This window comes from Neolamprologus multifasciatus, chromosome 8, assembly GCF_963576455.1.
Source record: "Neolamprologus multifasciatus chromosome 8, fNeoMul1.2, whole genome shotgun sequence".
In the NCBI taxonomy this organism is placed as follows: Eukaryota; Metazoa; Chordata; class Actinopteri; order Cichliformes; family Cichlidae; genus Neolamprologus; species Neolamprologus multifasciatus.
Window position 1 is genome coordinate 121,880 of NC_140446.1, and position 25,621 is coordinate 147,500.

The following is a 25,621-nucleotide window of genomic DNA, read 5'->3' on the forward strand; positions in this document are numbered from 1 at the left end:
TAGGTACCCTTGCCCCTGGAGGGGGGAACTGCACCCAGACCCAGGTTGTGTTACCCTTTTCCCTGCAGTGGGGAGAAGCAGACCGCCCCGACTCCGCAGCAGCAGGGAGGCCCCACACTCCGGACCCCAGTCGGACGGCCAACTCCTCCTCCTAGCCCCCCTGCTCCAGCAGAAAGCAGAGAACGAGGGTGAGAGAAGACTCCTAACCTCCCTCCACCCGCTCATTGTAGTGTTGATGTATGTGTGTTCTAAGGTGCGTTTAAAACCCAGGAGGGCATGGAGCTACCTGCCAGAGAGCAGCAGGTAAGCGCATAGTCCCTCCTGCTAGCCCTCAATGTCTACGTGTATTTAAAATTGAGAGGTGGGCAACGACGCCGGGGGTGAGGTGTACACCCTGATGGTAATTGGGATTCCGTGTAGCGTGCCCACCCCCAAGATCCTATATTTATGTGTAATGAGAATGTGAGTAATGTGAATGTCTAAGTTGCGGGATAAAATTGAGGCAGAGGCAGCCAGAAGGGGACAGAGGGGGGGGGGTTACCTCCTCTGCACCCTGGTGACACACCCCCACTCCAAGGCCCTGCATGTGTGGGTGGTTGTGGTGGAGCGGGAAGAGGGAGGCAGCTGGAGATGGGGAGGGAAGGAAGGGAGGAGCAAGTGACCCCTCCCTGGGGCCAGCTCCCCCGCTGACCCCAGTAGGCACCCCCATACTCCGCGACCCACCAGGGAAGGGGGGCCCAGGCCCATCCGAACCGGGGCCCAGCGCAGCGGCGCCGCCCGGCCCCACAGAGCCCGGGGCAGTCCACTCAACCCCACAACAGAGAAAACTGCACCCACCCCATCATCCACTCATCTTCCAGACTACATAAGACAATAGACGCCCAGGCTGAGATCTTCCTCCACCTCTCCTGTATCTCCCCCTCTTGCAGAGAGAGTTCCTGAGAGAGGAAAGCCCCTGCAAGATGTGACAACCCCCCCCCCACCAGTTGAAGAGCCCCCCAGCTGGCTCGGCGCACCGGCGGCACCCTGCGCCAGTGGCGGGCCCCCATATACCCACCGGCCCACAACCCCGGCAACACACCAACCAGGACCCAGGCCCCCGAGGCCCGGCCAGGGCCCCAGGCCAGAGCCGGAGCGCCCCCAGAACCTCACGCCCGTCCCGGACCCACCCAGGGGCAGCCAGGCTACCAGGTCAGTAACCCCCGTCCGTCAGCACAGACCCTCCCCTAGCCCCGCTGCACGTAGCCACGAGGAAGCCGTCACCTAAGAGCCAACAGAGCCCCTAATTGGCCATGACCGCTACCCCGGGTTGAGCCCCCCAAGGAAGATGCTCCCGGGGAACCCCCCGACGCCCCAAGCCTGACCCTACCCCCACACCAATCACAACAGTGAAGGCGAGACCAAAATATGACCCCCCACCCCCACTAGGTGATGGAGCTGATCAGAGGAGCCCAGAGCGATTGATCTGATGTGGTGGCAGAGGCTGTATCAAGACTAATGTAATCTAATAGATAATTTCTATATTGGTTAGAATTAAGATTGTTTTTATTTTTCCAGTTCATGAGGACTGTTTTCTTGGCTATGCATAGAGCAGTGAAAACCATATGGGCTATATTCTTTTCTGAAGTGACATTATCTAAGCTGCCCAACAAACACACTAAGGGGGAAGTTGGAATGTTACATTTCAGACACTTTGATAAGTCTTCACATATCTCGCGCCAAAACTTCTGAACTGGTGGACAGAACCAAAGAGCGTGGATATAATTGTCCGGTGAATTGGTTTGGCAGTGTGAGCAGTTGTTGGTAGATGCAAAGCCCATCTTGAACATCCGATGACCTGTATAGTGCACTCTATGTAGTATTTTGTATTGAATTAATTGAAGACTGGGATTTCTGATTAGATGAAAGGTTTTTAAGCAAATCTGAGACCAGAAGTTTTGGTCTAAGTTAACTGATAAATCCGCTTCCCATTTTGCAATAGGAAGTGATATTGATTCATCTGTTTTAGAAAGCATTCTGTATATTTTGGATAGTAATTTGGGGGTTTTAAGAGTAAAAAATTGAACCACACTTGGTGGTGTTTGTAGTTCAACTTGACCCAGTTTAAATTTCTTTTTTATTATGGATTTAATTTGTTGATATTCTAAAAATCTTTTCTTGTTGATCCCATATTGTGTAACTAGTCTGTCAAATGAAATAAATTCTGTTCCTTCTAGTATATGTTCTACATATTTGATTCCTTTACCATTCCAATCTGAAAAGTTTATCATATTATTGTTTTGTAATATGTCAGGGTTGTTCCAGATAGGTGTACGTTTGCATGGGATTAATGAAGACTCTGTCAACTTCAGAAACTCCCACCATGCTGTCAGAGAAGAGCTGATGTTGATGCTTTTGAAGCATTCATGTCGTTGGATGTTTGAGCTGATAAATGGTAGATCTGAAATCTCTAGATTATTGCAAAGTGCTTGTTCTACATCTAGCCAAGGTTCATCTAAGAGGGTATGTTTTAGCCATCCTGAGATAAACTGAAGCCTGTTGGCTAAGAAGTAGTGCTGAAAGTTAGGTAGTTCTAATCCTCCTTTATCCTTGGTCTTTTGTAGTGTTTTTAAGCTTATACGTGGGGGCTTATTTTTCCAAAGGAATTTGGACATATATGAATCTAGAGATCTGAACCAATCTTGCGGCGGTTTAGTTGGGATCATTGAGAATAAATAATTTATTTTTGGTAATACCATCATTTTTATAGCAGCAACCCTTCCCATGAGTGATATGGGTAGACATTTCCATCTAGCCAGATCACCTTCTACTTTCTTTAAAAGTGGGGTATGGTTTAATTTAGTTAGATCTGCAAGCTTGGGAGAAATATTAATACCTAAATATTTTATATTTCCCGATTGCAGTGGAGTAGAAGAGGAATTATGGAAGCAGCAATTAATAGGAAGGACTGTAGATTTTGACCAGTTAATTGAGTAATCTGATATTCTTGCAAAAGAGTTTATCAATTCAATCACCCCAGTGATATTGGTTTGTGAATTTTGGAGAAAGAGTAACACATCATCAGCATAAAGGCTGATTTTATGTTCTACGTTCTTGCATTTTATGCCCTTAATTGCTGAATTCTGTCTAATTGCTGCTGCTAGTGGTTCGATAAAAATTGCAAACAGTGAAGGGGAGAGTGGGCATCCCTGCCTGGTGCCCCTCAGGAGACATAAGCTGGAGGATGTCTGGTCATTTGTTCTGACACAAGCTGTTGGGGAATTATATAATATTTTTAACCAGTTGATGAAAGAAGATCCAAAACCAAATTTGTGTAAAGTTGCAAATAGAAATTTCCAGTTAACTCTGTCAAACGCTTTTTCTGCATCTAAGGAAAATATTGTAGTTTCAAGGTTTTTACTGTATGAGTAGTCTATCAAATTAAGTAATCTACGTGTATTTGTTGATGAGTGCCTACCTTTTATGAAACCAGTTTGGTCAGGATGAATTAAGAGGGGGGTTATTTTCTCTAGTCTCTTCGAGAGAGCTTTGCAGATTATTTTGAGGTCTACATTAATAAGGGATATTGGACGATAGCTTGAGGGATATACAGGGTCTTTGCCTGGTTTTAGCAGGAGATTAATGTTTGCAGAATTCATATTTGATGGAAGTCTGCCCTTTTCTTTGATTTCTAACAACGTTCTGTAAAAAACTGGTGCTAGAATCGTCCAGAATTCTTTGTAGAATTCTGCAGGAAAGCCGTCTGGACCTGGAGCCTTATTATTGGACATATTTATCAGGGCTTCCTGGAGTTCACCTGATGTCAGTGGCGAATCCAGTGCCATTGCTTGAGATTCTAATAATTTTGGGAGAGTTATGTTGTCTAAAAATTGATCAATTTCCTTTTTAGATGGGTTTATTTGTGGTGAATACAACGTTTTATAGAAATCCCTGAAAATGTTGTTTATTTGTTTCGGTTCATATATTGTGTTCCCAGATGAATCTTGAACAGCACATATAGTTGTTTTTTCTTTATTTATTTTTAACTGGTTTGCTAGAAATTTACCGGATTTATTACTATGTTCATAATTTTGTAAGCGTAGTCTTTGTACTAAGAATTTTGTTTTTCTATCAATTATCTCATTTAATTCTAGTTTTGTTTTGCGTATTTTGTTCAATGTTTCCTGATCTTGGTGGGACGCGTAGGCTTCTTCTAGTGATTTGATGTTTTTTTCTAATTCCTGAATATTTTTGTTTTCTTTTTTCTTTTTATGTGATGAGAAAGAAATTATTTTACCTCTCATCACAGCTTTCCCTGCTTCCCATAAAACAGAAGCTGATGTTCCGGGAGTGTCATTAAAGTCTAAATATGAAGTCCACTCTTTTTTAAAATATTTAATAAAGTCTTCATCATTAAGCAGTGATGTATTAAATCTCCAGTTTTTACTTGGCATAGTATTATTCTTGTGCATTAGTGTTAGAGATACAGGAGCATGATCGCTGACAGCTATAGGATGAATCTCAATGTCTGAAATGTCGCTCAGCAGTGAGCTGCTGACCAAAAAATAATCCAGACGAGAGTAGGAGTGATAAACATGTGAGAAAAAAGTATATTCCTTACTGGTGGGGTGAAGGGAGCGCCATGCATCGCAAAGACCAAAGTCGCTCATATACTGTTTGATTATATTTGTGGACTGCCAATTACGCTGAGTTCCTGCTGTATTGAGCCTATCCATTTCTTCATTCAGTCCAAGGTTGAGGTCGCCTCCAAGCACAAGTGTGCCATCTAAGTGTTCAGAGAGTGCACTGAAAAAACCGTGAAAGAATGAGGGATCATCAACATTTGGACCATATACACTTACAATACATAGATTTTTATCAAGTATAGATAGATTAATGATTAAGAATCTGCCCTCTGGATCTATAACTGTATCGAGTACTGTGAAATTAATTTTTTTATGAATTAAAATTGCTACTCCCCTTTGTCTAGAATTATAACAGGCTGAGAACACATTAGGAAACTCAGGTGTTTTAAGTTCATTCGAACCTCTAAGAGGTCTGTGGGTCTCTTGTAAAAGGACAACATCTGCCTGTAGTTTTTTGAGTTGGTTAAATATTTTTAACCTCTTTTCTCTGGAGCCAGCTCCATTTACATTCCATGTAACGAATCTTAGTGCACCCATAGATGTCTGTGCATAACTAGGGGTGTACTCTGTGTGTGTCGCTTAGACAGGTGGAGAGAATATATCACTTGTTCATAAATAAGGAGAGGGAGAGAGAGAAAAAATGTGTGGCGAGATGCTCCCCGAGTCTGACTATGTGTTTGCATATTTACTAATATGAGTATGCTTGGCTTAAGTGTGTGTATCCTGTAGGTCTGTGTGCGCTGTCTGACTGATGTAAATGTGCTGCCGTTGAGCGCATGACTGTGCGTGATCGTGCAGTGAGTAAGTGTCGAAATAAATGATGTTGTTTGTGGAAGAGTGTGGAAGCAGGTGATCGAAGCAGTGAAAGAAATAAAGAAAGAAACCAAGGACGAGGGTGAGCAGCATAAAAACAAGAGGGGGAAAAGAGAGGAAAAAAAAAAAAAAACGAGAAGAGAGAAAAGAAAACGTAAACATTCCAATTAAATCACTGACGGAGAGTGACGGTGTTAATATTGCTATGAAATCACACTTAAGATGTGATTTGATACCGGTAAGTTAAACAAATGTTAATCCAAGTTAGTGTGAGTGGATAGGGAAAGGGTGTAGCGGATTCTTATCTGGTCTGAAGTTAATACAGCCACGGAGTGATGTTGGGGTCGCGGTGGAGCTGTCCGTCCACGTACAGCCGGTCCACAGCGATGACAGCGCGGGAGCCTTTCTGGATGAAGCCGCGTCGAAGTGGGAAGAGGACCCTGCGTCGTTCCAGGATCTCTTTGGGGAACTGATCGTTCACGCTGAAGTCCGTTCCTTTTAATTCCCTGCCGCGGCTTTTCACATGTTGTTTTTGTTTGAAGTGGCCGAATTTGGCCACGATAGGACGTGGTCTCCCGGCCGTAGCCCGAATGGGGCCGAGGCGATGCACCCTATCGAAGACGATGTTCTTCACCATGTCCTCCGGCAGCTTCAGGTGGGTTTTGATGAAGCTTTTTACCGTGGTCTCCGCGTCCTCTCCAGCGGCTTCTGGAATACCAGAAAATACTAGATTATCACGCATGCTACGAGCTTGTAGATCAATAACCGTTTCTTTTATTTTTTATTTTCTCTATTTAGCTGAGTAACATTTTCTGTGAGAGATTTCACCGACTCCCTTAGCGTGGCATTTTCAGCAGCGAGCGTTTCCACTTGCTGCTGGCTGAACTCCAGGGATTCTCGCAAGCATTTAAATTCCCGGTGAAGAATCTCCACCAGGGACAGCCTTGCGTCGAAACTGGACAATCGCTTGTCGATTGACTCCAGTATGTCGGCAATATCTTTGCCAGCTGGCGATGTTGTGCCGGGGGAATCTGCCGGGCGTTGTCTTTTCGACGACGGCGTCTCAGATTTGGCCGGGGAAGCTGTACTCTGGGCCTTCTTCATCACGAGATCCTGAAAGCACTGATCAATATAATCTTGGAGAGCGTCTAAACTCTCCCCGTTGTTCTCCAGGGTGTTGGAGATAATTTAGACAAATATTGTTAGTTATGAGACAATTGATAAGTGTATTTGGTAATACTGAAGCTTAAAGAAATTTGTTCAAATCTAAACTACCATTTGCTTTAATTTTCCGCCAAAATCTCCGGCGTCTGACGTCAGTTACAACATTAGTCGCTTACCTTGACTGTCACCCAGAACAGTCAAGGTAAGGCCCCCAGAACACAAGAGACCAAGAAGACCAACAGAGGGGCAGCTGCACCACTGTCCCAGAAAGAGCTGAGGAGAGTCCCAGATGAGGGGTCACTCAGCAGCCGCGAGGGGGTTGCAGTGACGTGCCCGTGAGCTCCGCCGGCAGCCAGCTGTGCCAGAGTGACCGAGCCCCAGGCCGAGAGGCCGAGGGCACCCCACCCCCGAAGTGGCCCGAGCGAGCCCCAGGCTCCAGGCCCCGATAAGCAGCTACCAAGGAGTGAGCCGGTGTGTACCCGGACGCACAAAGAGCCACCAACGCACCGATGTCTGAGGGCGTCTGCCACTGGCAGGGGAAGTGGTGGGGGGAGATAGGCCTCCATACCTTGGAGGGCCTGAGATGTCAACAAGCTGTTGGGGAATTATATAATATTTTTAACCAGTTAATGAAAGAGGATCCAAAACCAAATTTGTGTAAAGTTGCAAATAGAAATTTCCAGTTAACTCTGTCAAATGCTTTTTCTGCATCTCAAGAAAATATTGTAGTTTCGATGTTTCTACTCTATGAGTATCAAGTTAAGTAATCTACGTGTATTTGTTGATGAGTGCCTACCTTTAATGAAACCAGTTTGGTCAGGATGAATTAAGAGGGGGGTTATTTTTTCCAGTCTCTTTGAGAGAGCTTTGGAGATTATTTTAAGGTCTACATTTATAAAGGATATTGGACGATAGCTTGAGGGATATACAGGGTCTTTGCCTGGTTTTAGCAGGAGATTAATGTTTGCAGAATTCATATTTGATGGAAGTCTGCCCTTTTCTTTGATTTCCAACAACGCTCACTGAGTGGCCTTTAAAGGAGCTGCAGGCTTGGGCGTGTTCACGCTGGCTTAATTTTTTAACAAAGCCTGCTGGTCACCTGATTTAAGCACTGATTGGAAAAACGTGCTCAACTCACGCTTCATTGTTAACAGCAGATAGAGTGCCGGGTCTACACACCAAGTTTATTTCAGTTTATGAAACAACTGCTGAGAACCTATGTTTCTTTTAGCTGTCATGAAGAGGCTTCCATGTTTTTTGTGGTTTTGTGCTAAGTTTCTGAAGTCTGGAAAAAAGAAAAAGATGACCTTTGAGAAAGGTGGAGACTCCAATATGGCCCTCAGGTAACATCTAACAGTTACAATACAATAAACTAAAAAACAGACTCATCTGGGATGGTGGGAAAGAGTCGGTGGTCCCAATGTGTTGGTCAGTTTCTGTTCAAGCCGAGTAACTCGACAAACGTAGACTCTCATTTATCAACATCGACTGAGTCCATTTGGTTTCTGGGTGACTTTATTTTGCTAATTATTGATCTACTTTGTTGATGAATCATCTCGAAATAGTAGGTTAACGTATGTAGAAGTGATTTTTAGTAGCTGGTTGCTCGACTGATGTTTGCTGCTTAGAAAACTGTCCGGCTGTATGATGTGCGTGCATCGGGTCTCCTTACAATATATTTGGTTCCTTAAGATGGATTATGATTTCAAACTAATCCTCTTCACAGTGTGACCTTGACTTCACTGTACATTATCCCTTACATAACACAGTATATGTAGGGTCGCCCTGAAAGCTGCGCTGCTCAAAGCTTCTGAAGAACTGAGATAATATCACAGCTTTAAAACCGCCCTCACGCGACGTCTCACTACCTGGTAGATATCCTCAAATGCTTCTCAGCACACAGAGTGGAGGAAATAAATATTTAATCCCAGCTGAGTTGCTTACTTACAGAAAAATGAACTGTCTCCGATTTGTATGGTAGTCTAAGGAGCTTGGAAAGACTACGATGACCTGGATGACTGAGTACCTTCACAGACAGATTTTTATGCTAGTTTTTGATGGAGGAAAGGCATTAGATAAAAATTATACAATGATTTACATATCAGTGTGTGAAATAAACCAGTCAGACTTCACGTTCCTACAGACTGGCTTTTAACCCATGTGGCACACAGACTTCAGTCAATCAGTCACTTACAGATCCTCCTGATTCCAAATCGCTTTTGGTGTGTATAACACACACCTGTCCACAGAATCAGTTTCATCCATTCTAACCTCTTCACACCTCAGAGAAGACCAAAGAGCTGTCTTAGGACGTCAGCATCAAATGAGCATCATAGTCTGGAGCTCCATGCAAGATCTCATCTTATGAGTGGTGGATCTACCCAAAACTACATCTGATCTGATCTGAAGGCCAAGAACATCATTGGTAGCACATTGCACCATAATGGACTAAAGTGTTGCAGTACCCACAGTACCCCCTCCCCCCCACCCCCTACAAGAAACATCACACTGCTGTGCAGAAGCAGCTGTTTCTCCACCAAGTACTAAGTCATGTTTTGCTTGGAGGTCAAATGCATTAAAAGCAATTTATAACTTCTATGTTATGTGTTTTTTTTTCTGGATTTTTGGTTGTATCGCTCTTAAAATACAACTTCCATAAAAATTAGTGAAACAGATTCAGCAGGAGATGAAATCATTATTCCCCGTGCTGTATCAGGGCAGCTATGTTCCAACATAGTCTGAATAAACTAAACAGCAGTGACACTCTTCTTTCTGGAAGTCTTTTCTTTACAGTAGACTAGGATAATGGTATGTCTACTTCCTGAAGAGTGGGCTTCACTTGGTTGGGTCTTGCTTCTGTGGCCTGTTTCCATCGATGATATTACCCATGTGTTCTTTAATTCCAAGATGTAGGAACCTCATTCTGGTTGTGCAGTTTCAGTTTGGCCTGTTTCTCTTGCTCTGGGAGCTTCTTTACCTGCAGCTTGTAGGTTCACAGCAACAGCTTCCAAAAGCAAATGCTGCTTTGGATCTTTGCTGTTTGTTTTATTTCCAACCATTCATTCATCCATTCATCCATCCAACCATGCAACTATCCAACCAACCATCCACCTAACCACCCAACTATCCAACCAACCATCCAATCATCCACCTTACCATCCAACCATGCAACTATCCAACCAACCATCCACCTTACCACCCAACCATCCAACCATCCAACCATCCAACCAACCATCCAACTAACCATCCAACCATGCAACTATCCAACCAACCATCCAACTAACCACCTAACCATCCACCTAACCATCCAACCATCCATCTAGCCAACCAGCCATCCAACTAACCATCCAACCATGCAACTATCCAACCAACCATCCACCTAACCATCTAAACTGCAAACATGACTCTTAACACAGGAACTCCCAGAGAGCAGCCATTTGGCTTTTCTACGTTTAAAACCCGCCAACCAGCCAAATGGCTGGTAAGCTTTTAGCTAATATCCTGGACTGAACTGTGAACTGCTGCTTTTGTTATGTAAATAAGGTGGTGCTGAGCCACTAGGTTAGGTGTGGCCTAACCCTAACCCGTCTAGGTGTGGCCTAACCCTAACCCACAAGGAAACTTGTGTTTCTGTTTGCCATCTTAGGGAGAAATCAACACACATGGGTGTATTTCCTTTGTTGCTGAGATTTATTGATAAAAACAGTACAAAAAAACAACAAACAAAAAAGGTGTGGAGGGTTGTGTCCAAAGCAACTGTTCTTTTCTTGCCTTCTTCCCAGCCATATGAGAGTGAGCCAACTCTCTTGCAAATGTACTTCCCTTGCCAAGATATTGGAAGACATTGCAAATGTACTTTGATTTTAGGTCGCAAGCCACCCAAAACTTGATCCGAAACTTGTCAGGTTTACTTGCTATATACTGCAGGGTTAGGGTTATACTGTGGGTTTCACAGGTTTGCTGAGCAGCAGCCTAGTAAACCCCGCAAGGTGACAATTTCATTGACTTCAACAGGAAAGGAAGTCCACAGCTTTTAGCAGCTCCCCACCCCCACACACTAACAAAGAGGCAGTTGGCAGTTAGCCACCCAAAACTTGATCCCAAACTTGTCAGGTTTACTTGCAATATACTGCAGGGTTAGGGTTATACTGTGGGTTTCACAGGTTTGCTGAGCAGCAGCCTAGTAAACCCCGCAAGGTGACAATTTCATTGACCTCAACAGGAAAGGAAGTTCACAGCTTTTAGCAGCTCCCCAACCCCACACACTAACAAAGAGGCAGTTGGCAGTTAGCCACCCAAAACTTGATCCCAAACTTGTCAGGTTTACTTGCAATATACTGCAGGGTTAGGGTTATACTGTGGGTTTCACAGGTTTGCTGAGCAGCAGCCTAGTAAACCCCGCAAGGTGACAATTTCATTGACCTCAACAGGAAAGGAAGTTCACAGCTTTTAGCAGCTCCCCACCCCCACACACTAACAAAGAGGCAGTTGGTAGTTAGAAATCCGCAATCATTCACACACCCCCACTCCCCCACTTCTCAAGTAACAACCTAATTTACATATGAATTGATGCTAAAAGACTAGCCAGTTTAGCTTCCACTTGGCTGACTTGGGCTTAGAAAAGCCTGGGACTTCCAGTGTTAAATCAACATATGTATGAAAAGCTTTCTCTTTGCAGCTCCAACTATCCAACCAACCATCCAATCATCCACCTTAGCATCCAACCATGCAACTATCCAACCATCCATCCACCTAATCATCCAACTATCCAACCAACCATCCACCTAACCATCCAACCATCCAACTATCCAACCAACCATCCAACTAACCATCCAACCATGCAACTATCCAACCAACCATCCACCTAACCATCCAACCATGCAACTAACCATCCACCTAATCATCCAACTATCCAACCAACCATCCAACTAACCATCCAAATATCCAACCAACCATCCAACTAACCATCCAACCATCCATCCAACCATGCAACTATCCAACCAACCATCCAACTAACCACCTAACCATCCACCTAACCATCCATCCAATCATCCACCTAACCATCCAACCATCCAACCATGCAACTAACCATCCAACCATCCACTTAATCATCCAAATATCCAACCAACCATCCACCTAACCATCCAACCATCCAACTATCCAACCAACCATCCAACTAACCATCCAACCATCCATCCAACCATGCAACTATCCAACCACCCATTCCAACTAACCACCTAACAATCCACGTAACCATCCAACCATCCATCTAGCCAACCAGCCATCCAACTAACCATCCAACCATCCATCCATCCATCCAACCATGCAACTATCCAACCAACCATCCACCTCACCATCCAACCTTCCTTCCAACTAACCAACCAACCAACCATCCAACTAACCACCTAACCATCCACCTAACCATCCAACCATCCATCTAGCCAACCAGCCATCCAACTAACCATCCAACCATCCATCCATCCAACCATGTAACTATCCAACCAACCATCCACCTAACCATTCATCCAACCATCCACCTAACCATCCAACCATGCAACTAACCATCCAACCATCCACCTAATCATCCAAATATCCAACCAACCATCCACCTAACCATCCAACCATCCAACTATCCAACCAACCATCCAACTAACCATCCAACCATCCATCCAACCATGCAACTATCCAACCAACCATCCAACTAACCACCTAACCATCTACCTAACCATCCAACCATCCATCTAGCCAACCAGCCATCCAACTAACCATCCAACCATCCATCCATCCAACCATGCAACTATCCAACCAACCATCCACCTCACCATCCAACCTTCCTTCCAACTAACCAACCATCCAAACATCCACTTAACCATCTAAACTGCAAACATGACTGTTAAATCAACATATGTATGAAAAGCTTTCTCTTTGCAGCTGGTTGGTAAATTAAGTTTAAATGAAACAGAGAAGCACAGTATCCTTAACCTTTCCTAACCTAAAAAAAGACCTTCCAGGTAAATTTGCAGAATTTATTTGGTGCTTGGTTTTAATCCAGTAGACCTCTGAAGACTTTTAGGTGGAAGTGATTATTGTCAGTCCTCAAGGGGGCAATATAATACACAAAGAACTAACTGGATCCTTTGCATGACCGCTGTATGAAAAAATGTGTCATCTGCAGAGATGTGTGTCACTAAAGAGACAGACAGAGAAAAACAGCAGATGCACCATGTGACCTTTCATTCGCTATTTTTGGAAGTGGTCAGCATGATTATTTTGAGTGTAAGTGAACCCAAATTAAAGGATCAGCTCTCTCTTGTTGCTACTCCCATAAAACTGACACAGCATCTGTTTCGATGTCTTTAGTCGGCGTTTGAGGGAGGCATCAAACTGAGCTTAGAGCCCAAAGATTTAAAAAAGCCTCTGGGCCCAGCCTCGAGTATTCATGTCAGTCTGTCCATGACAGGCTTTGCTGCCTCTACACGAACCTTTGAAACGCGCAGACACCAGCATGTGACTCAAACTGCCGCTCAAACTGACTCTGTGCTGACTCTGAGCTGAGACTTGAGAACGACCAGCAGACAGCAGGATCATGTTCACCACGTCGGAGTCTCTTCAGCTTTAATCTGAAACCTTCTCACCCACAAATCTCTCAGCAGAAAAACAAAACAACTGCTCCGTAATGTTCCTTTGATTATTTCTAATCACTGTTTGTGTTCGCCCGAGCCTCCAAACATCCAGGTCGCCACATGGTTCAACCGCCTCGTCGTTTAGGAGGCGACAGATTTTATTGGTTGGACGTAGTCGGGTGGAGGTGGGAGGGAGAGAGGGAGACAATGCCAAAATCCTGTGATGATTTGATTATTTTGTGCAGCGGCGCTCTGAGGAAACAGAGCGAGAGGGGCTTTGGCTGAGGGAGGATGTTGATATGTGTTTAAATCTGTTGTGTTTTTGCTTGTTGCCAGGACGATCATGGGCCCACACGGCATCAGCCGAGCCGTACAGAGGCTGGAGTTCTGCGACTGCAAGAAGGGACTCGGTGAGCATCTTTCCCTCGACCTTACTGACCTCTGAATCCTTATTAACCGCTCCTCCTTCAGCCGCAGCTCAGCATCTGAAAATGCTGCGATCGCCTGTCACAACTAGATGAAGAGCCAGTACAGCCTGAAAGCCAGGCTCTTTTTTAACTGGAGCTCATCTGTGTGTGTTCACAGGTGTTAAAATAATTGGGGGCTACAGAGAGCTGACAGGAGAGGAGTTTGGTATCTACATAAAGCGAGTGATCGCTGGTGGGCTGGCCGCTCTGGATGGTAGCTATTCTTCTGGTATTTTTTGTGGATCGGTTACTACAGACACTGTTATCGTCCCTCACTTTGCCTTCTCTCCGTCCGTCTGTCTGTCACTCTCTGTTCCAGGTCGGCTTAAGTCAGGTGACCTGATTTTGGATGTCAATAACATCAGCCTGATAGGGGTGACCAATGAGAGGTGAGTCTCACTGTTGCGGTATTTTAGAAAATGCAGCATGGCGGTCTCACATCACTTGTTTATTTGCACTGTTTGAATTGTGAAGCTGCATGGACTGCAGAGTGTTGGTGTCCATCACACTTTATGTGAATGCTGCACGTGAACTTTTGCAGCCTCAACATCTGCTTCAAGGTCATCAACATGTTGGCATTTTTGAGTAAAAATGACCATATTTGGACAAGAGGGTGGAGTGTTATCAGCTACTTTATTTAATTCAGTTCAGTTTCATTCATATAGCAACAAATCACAACAACAGTCGCCTCAATGCTCTTTAGTTTATAAATTAAGAAATGAAGACTATTAAATAAGACTTATTAAGACAATAATACAGAGAAAGCAACACCAACAATCACATGACCTCCTATTAGCAAGCACTTGGAGACAGTGGGAAGGAAAAACTCCCTTTTGAACCTGAGTTAGTGTATGGGAGCATAGACACAGATACTTGCTAATCTTGCTAACATCAAAATAAAAATGTACTGCACCAAAGCTGTTAATACAGTGACCTCACAGCAGCCACATTATTGGTCACATGATGTCATTAAAAAGGCTCCGACAGCACAAACATGGTCCAGAAGTCCAGTTCAGGTGAAGCTAGCAGACAGCTAGCAGCTACAGCCGCCTGTGTCACCATCCACCCTTCACTCAAAGAGGCCACACCCCTAATGATGCAACTACAAGCCTTAGTGCAATTTAAACAGGTGACCTATAGAAACACTCCCTGCTGTTTTTTTAAGGGAGAAACTGCAGTTAATGTGCAGGAAATAAGGAAAACAGGAAGTTTTCTATTTCATGTTTTTTATGTCATGTTTAGCACGACCGCTAAACACAGCAGTTTCCTGTTCCTGATTTTTGTCTATGACAGACAATAGCCTCACCTTCACATGTAAACACTGCAGATAATTTAAACTGCAGCCCGAGTGTTCATTCTGAGAGCAAACTTTGATTATAGCTGACTAAATCTAAAGTTGATTCAGGCGACTGAAGTCTAAATGCAGGTCTAACCTCGTCGCACCAGGAGATTACTTCTCATTGGATAACTTCCAAACTCGTCCCGCCTTTCTGCTCAGCTGAATCAGTTTTGATTGGATCTTGTCTCTCCAGAATATTTTCATCTCATATTTATTCGTTGACAGAGTGTTGATTCATCACAGTTTGTGTCCTTGTGATTAGATTTTATTTTGTTATCATCTTGTTTTCATCAGAAAAAATGTCGATGATGAAACTTACTGGTCAAAACTGACACTGGATGGTACTACCTGCTGAAGTATGGTTCTTTTAGCTGGAGACACCAACGTCATAAACACTGATGATAACCAAGTATCACAGTTCCAGTTAAACTTAAAAATCTGTTTCATTCTTTAAACAGAGGCTCGAAAGTCGCAGATGGAACAACAATCACAGCTATCGATCATCGGCCACACGACAGATACTAAAGTTCTTTTGAACTTTTAAGTAGGAGCAAAGACTTTTGGGCTCGAGTCAGTTGCTGTCAGCATCTAGTGGCTGTCGGTGGTACTGCAGTCTATTTGTCCAACAGGCCCACAGAGGACGTTTCCACCAGGCAGAGATGTCCTTGAGTTTTACACATGGACTCTTTATCTTCCATCACACGCTGGTAATGTTCACTGCTCGATTCTGCTCCCTGATAGGGCGGTGGAGATCTTAAGGACGGCCTCGCTCTCCAATCACATGTCCCTGCTGATCGCCAGAGATGAGGAATCCAGGTAAGGAGGTGCTTTTATTCTGAAATTATCCCTCTGATTTTACTGCTTTTTCTCTGTCTGGCTGAGCTGAGCATGTTTTCTGAGGTTATCTGAGGACGAACTCGGTTTGTCTGATGGTGATGATCTGTGATCAGCAGAGCAGCTGATTGAAAGTCATCTTAGAACATCTGAGCTGAGCTGCAGGGGTGACTGCCAGGCCAAGGGTTGATGCTGACAGTCAGCTGACAGGGGTTATGTTCCTGCAGTGGGTGGACAGACAAGTGAGCCTTAAAGTGTTCAGGGTCACAAGTTCAGGTGTGCAGACACTTCTCCAGTCACATTTTAATGACTGAATGGAGCATTTAAGCTTCTTACGCTCCCTCGTTCAGTGTGAGTGGAGGAAAAGTCGGGTTTTAAGCTTTTTCTAAAGAGGCTCTTCATAAAGATGGAATCTGCTTTTATTCCCACTGAGACGACGCTGAGCTTTCCGTGCTCCTGGAAACGAGGCTCGTCAGTGGTTTGATTCGTCCTTGGAGCGAGCTGTGAGGTGATGTGTGAGGTAAACTGACCTGGCACTCTGCTGGCCCCTGTGCTTTTTCACATCAGCTCAAACACAACTTGACACAATAGGGACACGGGGCTGTCTGTCCACAGGGTCTCTGCTCTGGGAAAGAGCTGCAGCTGCTCAGCACAGAGACATGACCGGGGATCAGACCGCCTCGGTGACATCCTGCTGTGTCTGTGGGGAGACAGTTGCGTCATGAAACTGTACCGTCAGTCTGTGAAAGCACGATATAGGTTTTATTGGATTCACTGAACTGGATTCACTTCAAGGGTCAAACATGAAAAATGTCACTAACACTGCAGTTCCTCTGACGTCCAGCAGAGGCTCCAGAAGCGAGTCAGACCTCATAGACTCCCATGTTAAACCTTTACAGAAGAAATAAACATGGTTATAATGGTAAATGGCCTGTATTTGTATAGCGTTTTTACTAGTCCCACCAAAGCACTTTACACACCCAGTCATCCACCCATTCACACACTGGTGGAGGCAGCTACAGTTGTAGCCACAGCTGCCCTGGGGCAGACTGACAGAAGCAAGGCTGCCATATCGCGCCATCGGCCCTTCTGGCCATCACCAGTAGGCGGTGAAGTGTCTTGCCCAAGGACACAACGACTGAGACTGTCCGAGCTGGGGCTCGAACCGGCGACCTTCCGATTACAAGGCGAACTCCCAACTCTTGAGCCACGATTGCCCCGTGGTTCAAGAGTTGTATAACCTGTTTTAATAGCTCGACTGTTTATAGGTTTAAAGTTTGCATCATTAGGGGCGTGGCCTATTTGAGTGACAGGTGCTGTTGCTTTCAGTTATAAGTAGTTCAGTTTATTACACATTTTTCCAGCCAAGCCTACTAGTGTTAGCTGCATGAGCAATTTATGCTGTCAGCGTTAATCTGACGTGCACAGTATCAATGAGTTTGCCCACGTTAGCACGTTGACGCCATCCAGCCCCACGCACAGGGCGATCCATGGCAGCTCATTAATGGAGGTTTGCCGCGTTAATACAGTTATGTCGTTAATGTCATTTTAACGAGATTAACGCTGACAGCACTAATTAAAATGAACCAAAATGGAAAATGCTAATAGCAGGACTCTGAAAAGGAGCCTTGTAAATCCAGTAGGTGATGGTAAGGTGGTTCTTTGATGTACTGACGGCTTTTTTAACAATGCAACTTAACTAGAGCTGGAGAATTAGCTAACTAGCTGGAGAATTAGCTAACTAGCTAGTTTAGTTATAAAGTTGTAGCCGCAGTTCACAGTCATAGTAAAGGGATGCTAATTTTGGCTAACAGAGAAATGTTATGTGCCCCACTTTTCAGTTATTTATTTGTAAAAAATGTTTGGAATCATGAATGATTTTCGTTCCACTTCTCACGTGTTCACCACTTTGTGTTAGTCTTTCACGTGGAAGTCCAATAAAATTGATTCATGTTTGTGGCTGTAATGTGACAATGGAAAAGTTCGAGGGGGCCGGATACTTTTGCAAGCCACTGTATCTCCTTACATTCTGAGTCCAGCCAGAAGCACGCAGGTTTGAAACAACAATGGTCAAACAGAAATAGTGACGTGGTGCTGCAGGATTCAACTGGAACACTTTAACAGGAGCTGCACCTTACAACCAGAACACAGGTGAGCTGCGTCTCCTGTTGCAGACCGACTCAGATTGATTGCAGGTATTTGCAGACATTTGCTGATCTGTCTGAGTTTGCAGTCACTCTGGACGTCCTGCGCAGTCGCTTTAAAATCATCAGTGTTGAGGTCGAGCTCAGAGGTCGACAATGTTGCAGGCTCCGCCTCCTCGCAGCCAGTTGGACACCTCTGCTGTGTCTGATTGGCTGAATGCAGCTAATCTATGGGGACAGATCGGTGTTAAAATAAAACTAAATGATTTGTGTTTAGTATTTCACAGATTAACAGCAACATCTATAAATGATAAATGCGCAACTCTGCGAGCTGCTTTCACATAACGCTGACCTCAGTCTCGGGTCACAGAGGCCACGGAGGCGGGTCAGAGTCCGCAGAGGAACAGAAGCTGATTTAAAGAACAACAAAGAGATCAGCAGCTTACAGCAGCTGACAGGAAGTGACGTGTTGTTGTGACTGCAGACGAAAGGTCGTCCCACCTCTGGCACATTTTCATTCTCATCCCTGTTGTTACGAAACCTGTGTGTGCGTGTGTGCGTGTGTGTGTGTGTGTGCGTGTGTGTGCGCGTGTGTGTGTGTGTGCGTGTGTGTGTGTGCGCGTGTGTGTGTGTGTGTGTGTGTGTGTGTGTGTGTATATACTCGCCTCACAGCTCCAATGTTGCTGACGTTTCACACCTAAAACTACTGATGACGATTATCTGCAGCCACACGGTTCCTGCTGAGGACGCCGTGATGCAATCAGGCGGGGCGAGGGAAGGGGGGTGGATGGAGAAGACCAGAAAAACAAGCGTGGAGTTTAAGCTCATTGATGGAGGCTTGAATTGGAGGGAATATTGTGGAAGATTATTTTTAAGCTGCTGCAGACGGTTGGGGGGCGGACCCTCAGGTGGTTCGAGGACACGTTTAAAAATCGATCACTGATCTGATGAGTTTTTCTCTTTCATGATTTGAGTGAGTGGTAAATGGACTGATCCTTATATTGTGCTTTTCTACTTTCCCAGAGTACTCAAAGTGCTCTAAACCACATTCACTCTCACAAGCACTCTCTGTGCACTTATTGCTTTCTAACTACAGTCACACTCTGATGGAGGCATCAAGAGCATCTTGGGGTTCGTGTCTTGGCCAAGGATACTCGGCATGCAGACTGGAGGAGCCTGGGATCAAACCACTGACCTTCCAATCACTATGTGACCTGCTCTACCTCCTGAGCTACAGCCATTTAGGTCTTTGCAGTCCATGACCATCGTCCAACCCCCCCACCCCCACAGAAGAATCTAAACGTTAGCTCAGAGTCGTTCACTTCACTTCCTGGTCGAGCTCTTTAAGCTGTCCCACTGCAGGCTGGCTGTTCACGAGCTGGTCCTGGAGCTGGTTCCAATCCTGACGGGAACTTGCGGCTTCTGGATTTCACGTTTCCGTTGTTCCTCGACCTCCTCATTTTCTTAGTTTTCCTCCACACACACGTGACTATTTCCTGTCACTGTTTCTTCTCAAGTTTCATTCCAGCGGCGGTATTCCTGCTTCGTCTCCGCCTTTACACTCAAAATAAAACTGCCCAAAAACGCTGACTTTGACTAACATATTATAATAACTACAGAGTAAACTGTTACATTTAATGGAGTCTGCTCAAATGAAATTTGATTTGTATACATTAAGTCTATTCCGAGCACGTTTTTCTTATTTTAATGAATAAACGTCTGATTTCAGCTGATTTTCACTCGGAATCATTGATTTGTGTTTATTGAGGGTGAGGAAGCATTTTTATGACCTTCACGACGGCGTCCTGGTCTCTGACCTTTACGTGATACTTCCTGGTTGCTTTGCCTGACGCTCTACGTTTGACTTCAAATACATTTAATTCAGAGCTTGATGCTGGTCTGCACTGAAGCTCTCACAGATACAAACGCTGTGCTCCGTCGCCACGTCGGGGCGAAGCGTCGACCTGCTGATTCATGAAATGCTTTCTGCCTCCAGGTGATCTCTGATGTGATTGGTTAGTGGTGTAAAAGGAAACGGTGGATGGCTGCAGTTTAGACCTCTGGCTTTACGTTTTCTGTTGGGGGGTTAAGATAATTCAAGAATTCCAGTTTTTCCAGCAGCTGTTTGAAAGAAAGCTGAGGGTGGATGGAACCACAGACATCTGATCTCTGGATGGTTTTTCTCAATGATCGTGCAGATCCACTTTAAAAGGCATTAACAGCTGATCGGATCACACCGTGATGGCTGATGGTTTGAGTGAGGCTGACGTCCGGTTTCCTCGGTGTCCATGTGAGGGAGACAAACTCTCACAGATCTCACAGCTCGCTCGCCTCAAACGCCTCAGTGCTGAACGGCGTCCAGCGCGGGCCGCCATGTTTCCAAAGTGCTTTCCCTTTGGAAACGATGTCTTTGAACTGCAGCTCATTGAGCAGGAACATCATTGAAATGAAGCACATCTTTAATGTATGTCGGCTCACAGCCTCATCATTGAGTGCTTTTCTTCAGATTTCCAGGAAAGTCCGACTCAATCCAGACATTCTTGGAACACATTTTTTTCCTGGAATCTGCAGCTTAAGAAAAACTCGTGTTCATGAACTAATGGCAGGCGGATATTTTAAATCCAGGCCTGTGAAATAAACTGCACAGACATCCAAACTGGTTTAGCAGTTATTAGCAGTTCTTTTATGTTTTATGTGAATTAAAGTCTTGGAGAAGACAGAAATGTCCTTAATTCCTTCAGTTTCACCACAAGGACTGGGTTTGAGGTTAGGAGGGTCTTTGAGACGTGAATCTGAAACAGGGCGCTGTGATGTGTTCATGTGTCCTTCAGGAGGGAGTTCGCTGAGCTGATGGAGAAGTACAGCTCCAACCACATCACGGCTTCAGGACGAATCTCTCCCACGCAGCTGTCCACAGGTAAAACCCACCATCACATCAGACATGAACATTCGACCCAGAACAAACCAAACCCTCAGACAGCCCTCTGAAGACGACGATAGACACGACGATACTCCAACAGCTCAAATGCCCTAAAATTCACAGCATGTTACAAAATCGCTCTGTGGTCACTTTCCAAAACTAACAGTCCTTTTAAAAGAGTCCATTACAAGTTTAATTTTTCATTTCCGTGTCTGCGTGTCGCAGAGCTGCGGACAAAACATCCTCACTAAATATGTTCTGACCCAAAAATGTCCCCACGTTCTAAAAAAAGTAAAATAATAGTTTTACAAAGGTGTTGCGACTTTCCTTTCCAAAAACACCACTTCTCAAAAATGTCCACAATTCCAAAAATATCTTCACACTCTAAAAATCCTGTTACCTTCTGAAATAAAGTCCTCTCATGTCCGTCTGGTCCTCACAAAGTTTCAGTCCCGAGTCACTAAATTGATCCTGTGTTCCAGTTTTTCTCCATCCCGCCATGTCCCAGCGTCCTCCGCCTCCCTCCGCCTCCCCATTTCTTCTCTCTCCCACGTCTCCCTGCTCACCTCTCTTCATTCTTCTTCTCGTTTTTTTAAAGGGAAGCTGACGGACACGGCCTCCTCCTCCTCCTCCTCCCGGTCAGGGAGCCCCCAGCTCCTCAGTCCTAAAGAGGGGGTCACGGCCTACACCCACACCGCCCCTTACCCCGCTAACCCCACCTACGCCGTGCACACGCCTTTGCACGCCTTCAGGTAAGAACAGAAATAACTCCCTCTCACCGTGATGCCTTCACTTCCCTGTAAACCAGAAAACATTCGACACAGATTCTGATTGGCTGTTTTATATTTATTATTAAAATACATTTTCAAATAGAGACATAAAAACGCAGCTAAACCCGTCCTGCAGTGAGTCTTCATGAGGAATTTCTACTTTCCAGCTGATTTATTCAGAGTTTTTAATGAAACCAACACAGCTGTTAAGCTGTGAAGTCCTTTCTTTGCCACTTGTTGGTGTTTTAGTGCGTCTCCTTCTTCACACGCTGCCCCTGCGTCACATCTGTCATGTAGCGCTGCGTGGCAGCAGGACGAGGACTCAGGCGAAAGCTAAACTTTAATCACTGGAGAAAAAGGTTGAATACAAACACAAAACTAGAAACTAGGAACAAGGAAATCTGGAACCACGAGGAGACAGCACACGGAGAGGGAACATGAGGGTTAACGAGGAAACACAAGCAGGACAACGAGAGGACAGGTGGGACAAATGAGACCTAACGACACAAGGGGAAGCAAAATTAGGGCCCTTTCTCAATTCTCAAGTACGCGAGTACGTACTCCCGTGCGTTCTCGGCGAGTACGGACTCGCCTAGAACGCGAGCACGGACTCGCGATTTGTACAACTGGAACACCAGCGTACTTGATGATGTCACAGGTCCGGAGTTTTTACTGCCGTCCCCTCTTAATTTAACTGTGAGTAATATGTTATGAAGCTTAACTTTAATCACAGCCAAACCGGTTTACTCAGGAACAAATAAAACACTGAAATAAACCAAACATTAACATTTAGAAGTGATCGAAGTGACTTATATATCATGTTTAACCTCAGTAGTGAAATATTAATAAAAATAGTGTACATGTACATACGTGTACATACCTTAATAAAAACAAGCAGGTGAGATGTTAGAACGCTTTTGTTTTTATTTTAGTGGACACTCAATACAATAGACAGCTGCTGGGGTTTGTTTAACCTGAGTAGTGAAAAGACCGCGGGGGGGGTTGAAAACGATGTGCCGGGAGTCCGCTGTTCTCGCCGGCTGTAATAATCCTCGACCTCGCTGTCTGCTATGGAGCTGGCAGGTCACAGACGTCTCCGAAAATGTCGGCGCTCGTTTGGAAATATATGATATCTTGATAAATTGAGCAGATATTTGAAGTTTACACAGCTACATTCTCGCTTGAAAAGAACTTAAAAGTTTATTTTGTGACCCAGAAAGAGTAATATTTAAAAGTTTTTAGCCCCGCTCGTCCGCCATTGCCGCGTCTGAGTTTTGGACGAAATGCATTCTGGGATATTTAGCTGTACCAAGTCCACACAAGTCACCACCGATGCATGCTCGATAAAACGGGCGGAGCGAGAACACATCCGGGACTTTTTCGCGTTCTCGGCTTGATGCGTACTTCGAATTGGAACAGTACTTGGTCTCCAACTGATGACGTATCACGAGTACACGAGAACGCAAGTACGCACAAGTACGCATATTGAGAAAGGCCCTAGATACACTGCACACAGGAAAGGGACTATCAAAATAAAACAGGAAGCATGACACTCATAAAGACAGAAAAGTGTTAAAGTGATGTAGAAACAGCGACGTGCTCTCAGACCAGAGCAAAACTCAAACTAAGTAACAGGACAGCAGAGTCCAGTACTCGTGATGATGGAGCCTGGGTCATGGACTAATGATGGTATACATCAGTTTGATGAGCCTGAGCATCACAGGCTGGTTCGCTGTAGTTACAACATGTTAGTAGAGCGCAGTACTGACATGCATAAGCAGGCTGCTGTACTGCAGTACTTTAACTGCGAGTACATTGAGTTGTTCCAGGCAGTTTGTTATTGGACGGCGGTTACATAATAAACTATGATTCAGTGCATGGAAACACCAGCAGCCACTAAAAATAGTGAAAAGCCTCTTCAGCAGTTTGAAGCTGGAGGAGGGTCAGAGATTATGACAGCGTGCTTTTTAATCACGCTCTCTGTCCTCTCTCTCTCTGTCCTCAGTGACAGTGTCATTCAGTTGATATGTGTTGCCAAGGGAACAGGCCTGGGGCTCATCATCAAGGGCGGAGCCAACCGTCCCGAAGGACCAATGGTGTTCATTCAGGAAATCGCGCCTGGAGGAGACTGCCAGAAGGTCAGCATCTTTGTGGTCCGGTGGTTTGACTCATTCTGGATTCAGTGAGAAGCCCACTGGGCTGTGTCTACAGCAGACACTAAAAATGCATCTGATGCACTGGAGATTCACTGTGTTGATAACAGATAAGGGGACATGTCAGTCCTCAACTTCATGCCAGCAAAAGGCCAGACTACAGCACTCGTGTTATGCTCATCCAATAATAATCATACCAACTTATATTAATAGTGTTTGTGTGAGCTGCTGAACACTCACTGCTCCGGTCTGACTGCTTCAGGACGGCAGGCTGCAGGTTGGGGACCAGCTGGTGTCCATTAACAAAGAGTCGCTGATCGGAGTGACATACGAGGAGGCCAGGGGCATCCTGACACGTACCAAGCTCAGGTACGGCACACCTGATACCGAACAGACATTATGCAAATGACAGGATAGCACAGCAAGGACATAAAGACACAGCGCCGCTGTTCGTGTGCTGCTGTTGTTTCAAAGACACAGCATTGTTTACTATTCAGAGCAGGCACGTGCAGAGGGGGGGGCTAGAGGGGCTTGAGCACCTGCCCCTTTCCTGATGGGTGCCCAAAGTGCCCTTTTGTTGAGGGAACTTTTTTTTTTTTTAATTTTTTAATGTGTGTGTGCATGCGGAGTCCTGTCTGTGCCCCTCAACAATAATATTTAACTATTAATCACAGTTTTGCTAAATAAAAGGATCTGGCTTGCATCAGTCACATGATCACATTTAACCAATGATCGACCTTGACGGCAGAACTCGCTGGTTACGAGCTGGGAACGAGCTCACAAAGAGCACGCGCATTTTTTGCGGTCCGGAGCTGTAGGAGAAACAAGTTAACTCAGAGACACAGACTGATGCGACAAAACCAGTAAGTAGGTGTACAGCGTACACTGTAGTGTATAGCACACAGGAGTATTAGCTTATTACGTATACGTTGGTAAGCTGTCTTGTGGCAACTAACGCACTGAAACAAACGAGCGTGCTGCGTGTGCAACAGCGCGACAAACATTACCTGTCCTTTTATTAACTGCACAAGTAGCGCTGGTCATAGCTGCTGGCTCACTGGGTAAGGCTGTCATGGGTCTGTAGCTCTGTCACCGTTTTAGGGAACATATTTAGTTTTAAAGTAAGTTACAGGGCTTTTCCTTCCTTTCTGGAGGGATTATATTTCACTAAAAACGATCTAATATGCATGTCCACATAATTATGCATTATTATAATATTTTAAAAAACACACGCTGTATTTTAAAGAACATACATTAAGAAGCAGATTATATTAGATTTATATTTTAAATAAGACAAAATTTGGATTTTACAGCAGTAAAATTATTGTATCTCTACAGTTTAAAAATGTAATAAGCTTTGCCCCTGCACAGAGTGGATAGTGAAACAAATGGAATCATCATAAATACATTGTTTCATATTTATTACTTCCCCCTCCTCATTGCTTTATTATTGTAGCTCTAGTAATAAATAATAATGTAAGGATTCTGGATCAGCACCATGATGCCCATAGTATATACAGTATTCTGAAGAAGGTCTAAAATGTCACTGTGTGTGCGTGCATGTGTTTGTTTTACGTATATGGATTTTTTTTATATTATTACTCATGATATAACATTGGCTGGTAAGGACATGAGGAAGAAACAGTAGAGCTGTGTGAGGCTACTAAAGGCAGTGCTATAACATTTTTCTGTCATCATTTTATTATAGATTAAGTGCAAGAGTTGTTAGGTGTGGATAATTAGATTATAGTTTATTGCAATAGCAAGTT

The 25,621-nt window shown here is 44.6% G+C and overlaps 1 protein-coding gene, 1 long non-coding RNA gene and 1 pseudogene across 4 annotated transcripts in view; 2 read left to right on the forward strand and 1 right to left on the reverse strand.

The window, feature by feature from the left end:
- Positions 1–25,621, reverse strand: part of LOC146512000 (uncharacterized) — a 192,860-nt gene that overhangs the window by 119,815 nt on the left and 47,424 nt on the right. The gene's annotated exons all lie outside the window — the stretch shown is intronic.
- The window catches only part of stxbp4 (syntaxin binding protein 4), a 70,177-nt gene that overhangs the window by 19,804 nt on the left and 24,752 nt on the right, over positions 1–25,621 (forward strand). For all 3 annotated transcript variants that reach the window (XM_085171118.1, XM_085171116.1, XM_085171117.1), the window contains exons 2-9: positions 13,562–13,635; positions 13,811–13,906; positions 14,012–14,081; positions 15,773–15,847; positions 20,841–20,926; positions 21,528–21,681; positions 23,705–23,837; positions 24,115–24,221. In XM_085171118.1, coding sequence (XP_085027244.1) covers positions 13,562–13,635; positions 13,811–13,906; positions 14,012–14,081; positions 15,773–15,847; positions 20,841–20,926; positions 21,528–21,681; positions 23,705–23,837; positions 24,115–24,221 — 795 coding nt within the window. The remainder of the gene's footprint in view (positions 1–13,561; positions 13,636–13,810; positions 13,907–14,011; positions 14,082–15,772; positions 15,848–20,840; positions 20,927–21,527; positions 21,682–23,704; positions 23,838–24,114; positions 24,222–25,621) is intronic.
- Positions 11,247–12,032, forward strand: LOC146512011 (uncharacterized; annotated as a pseudogene).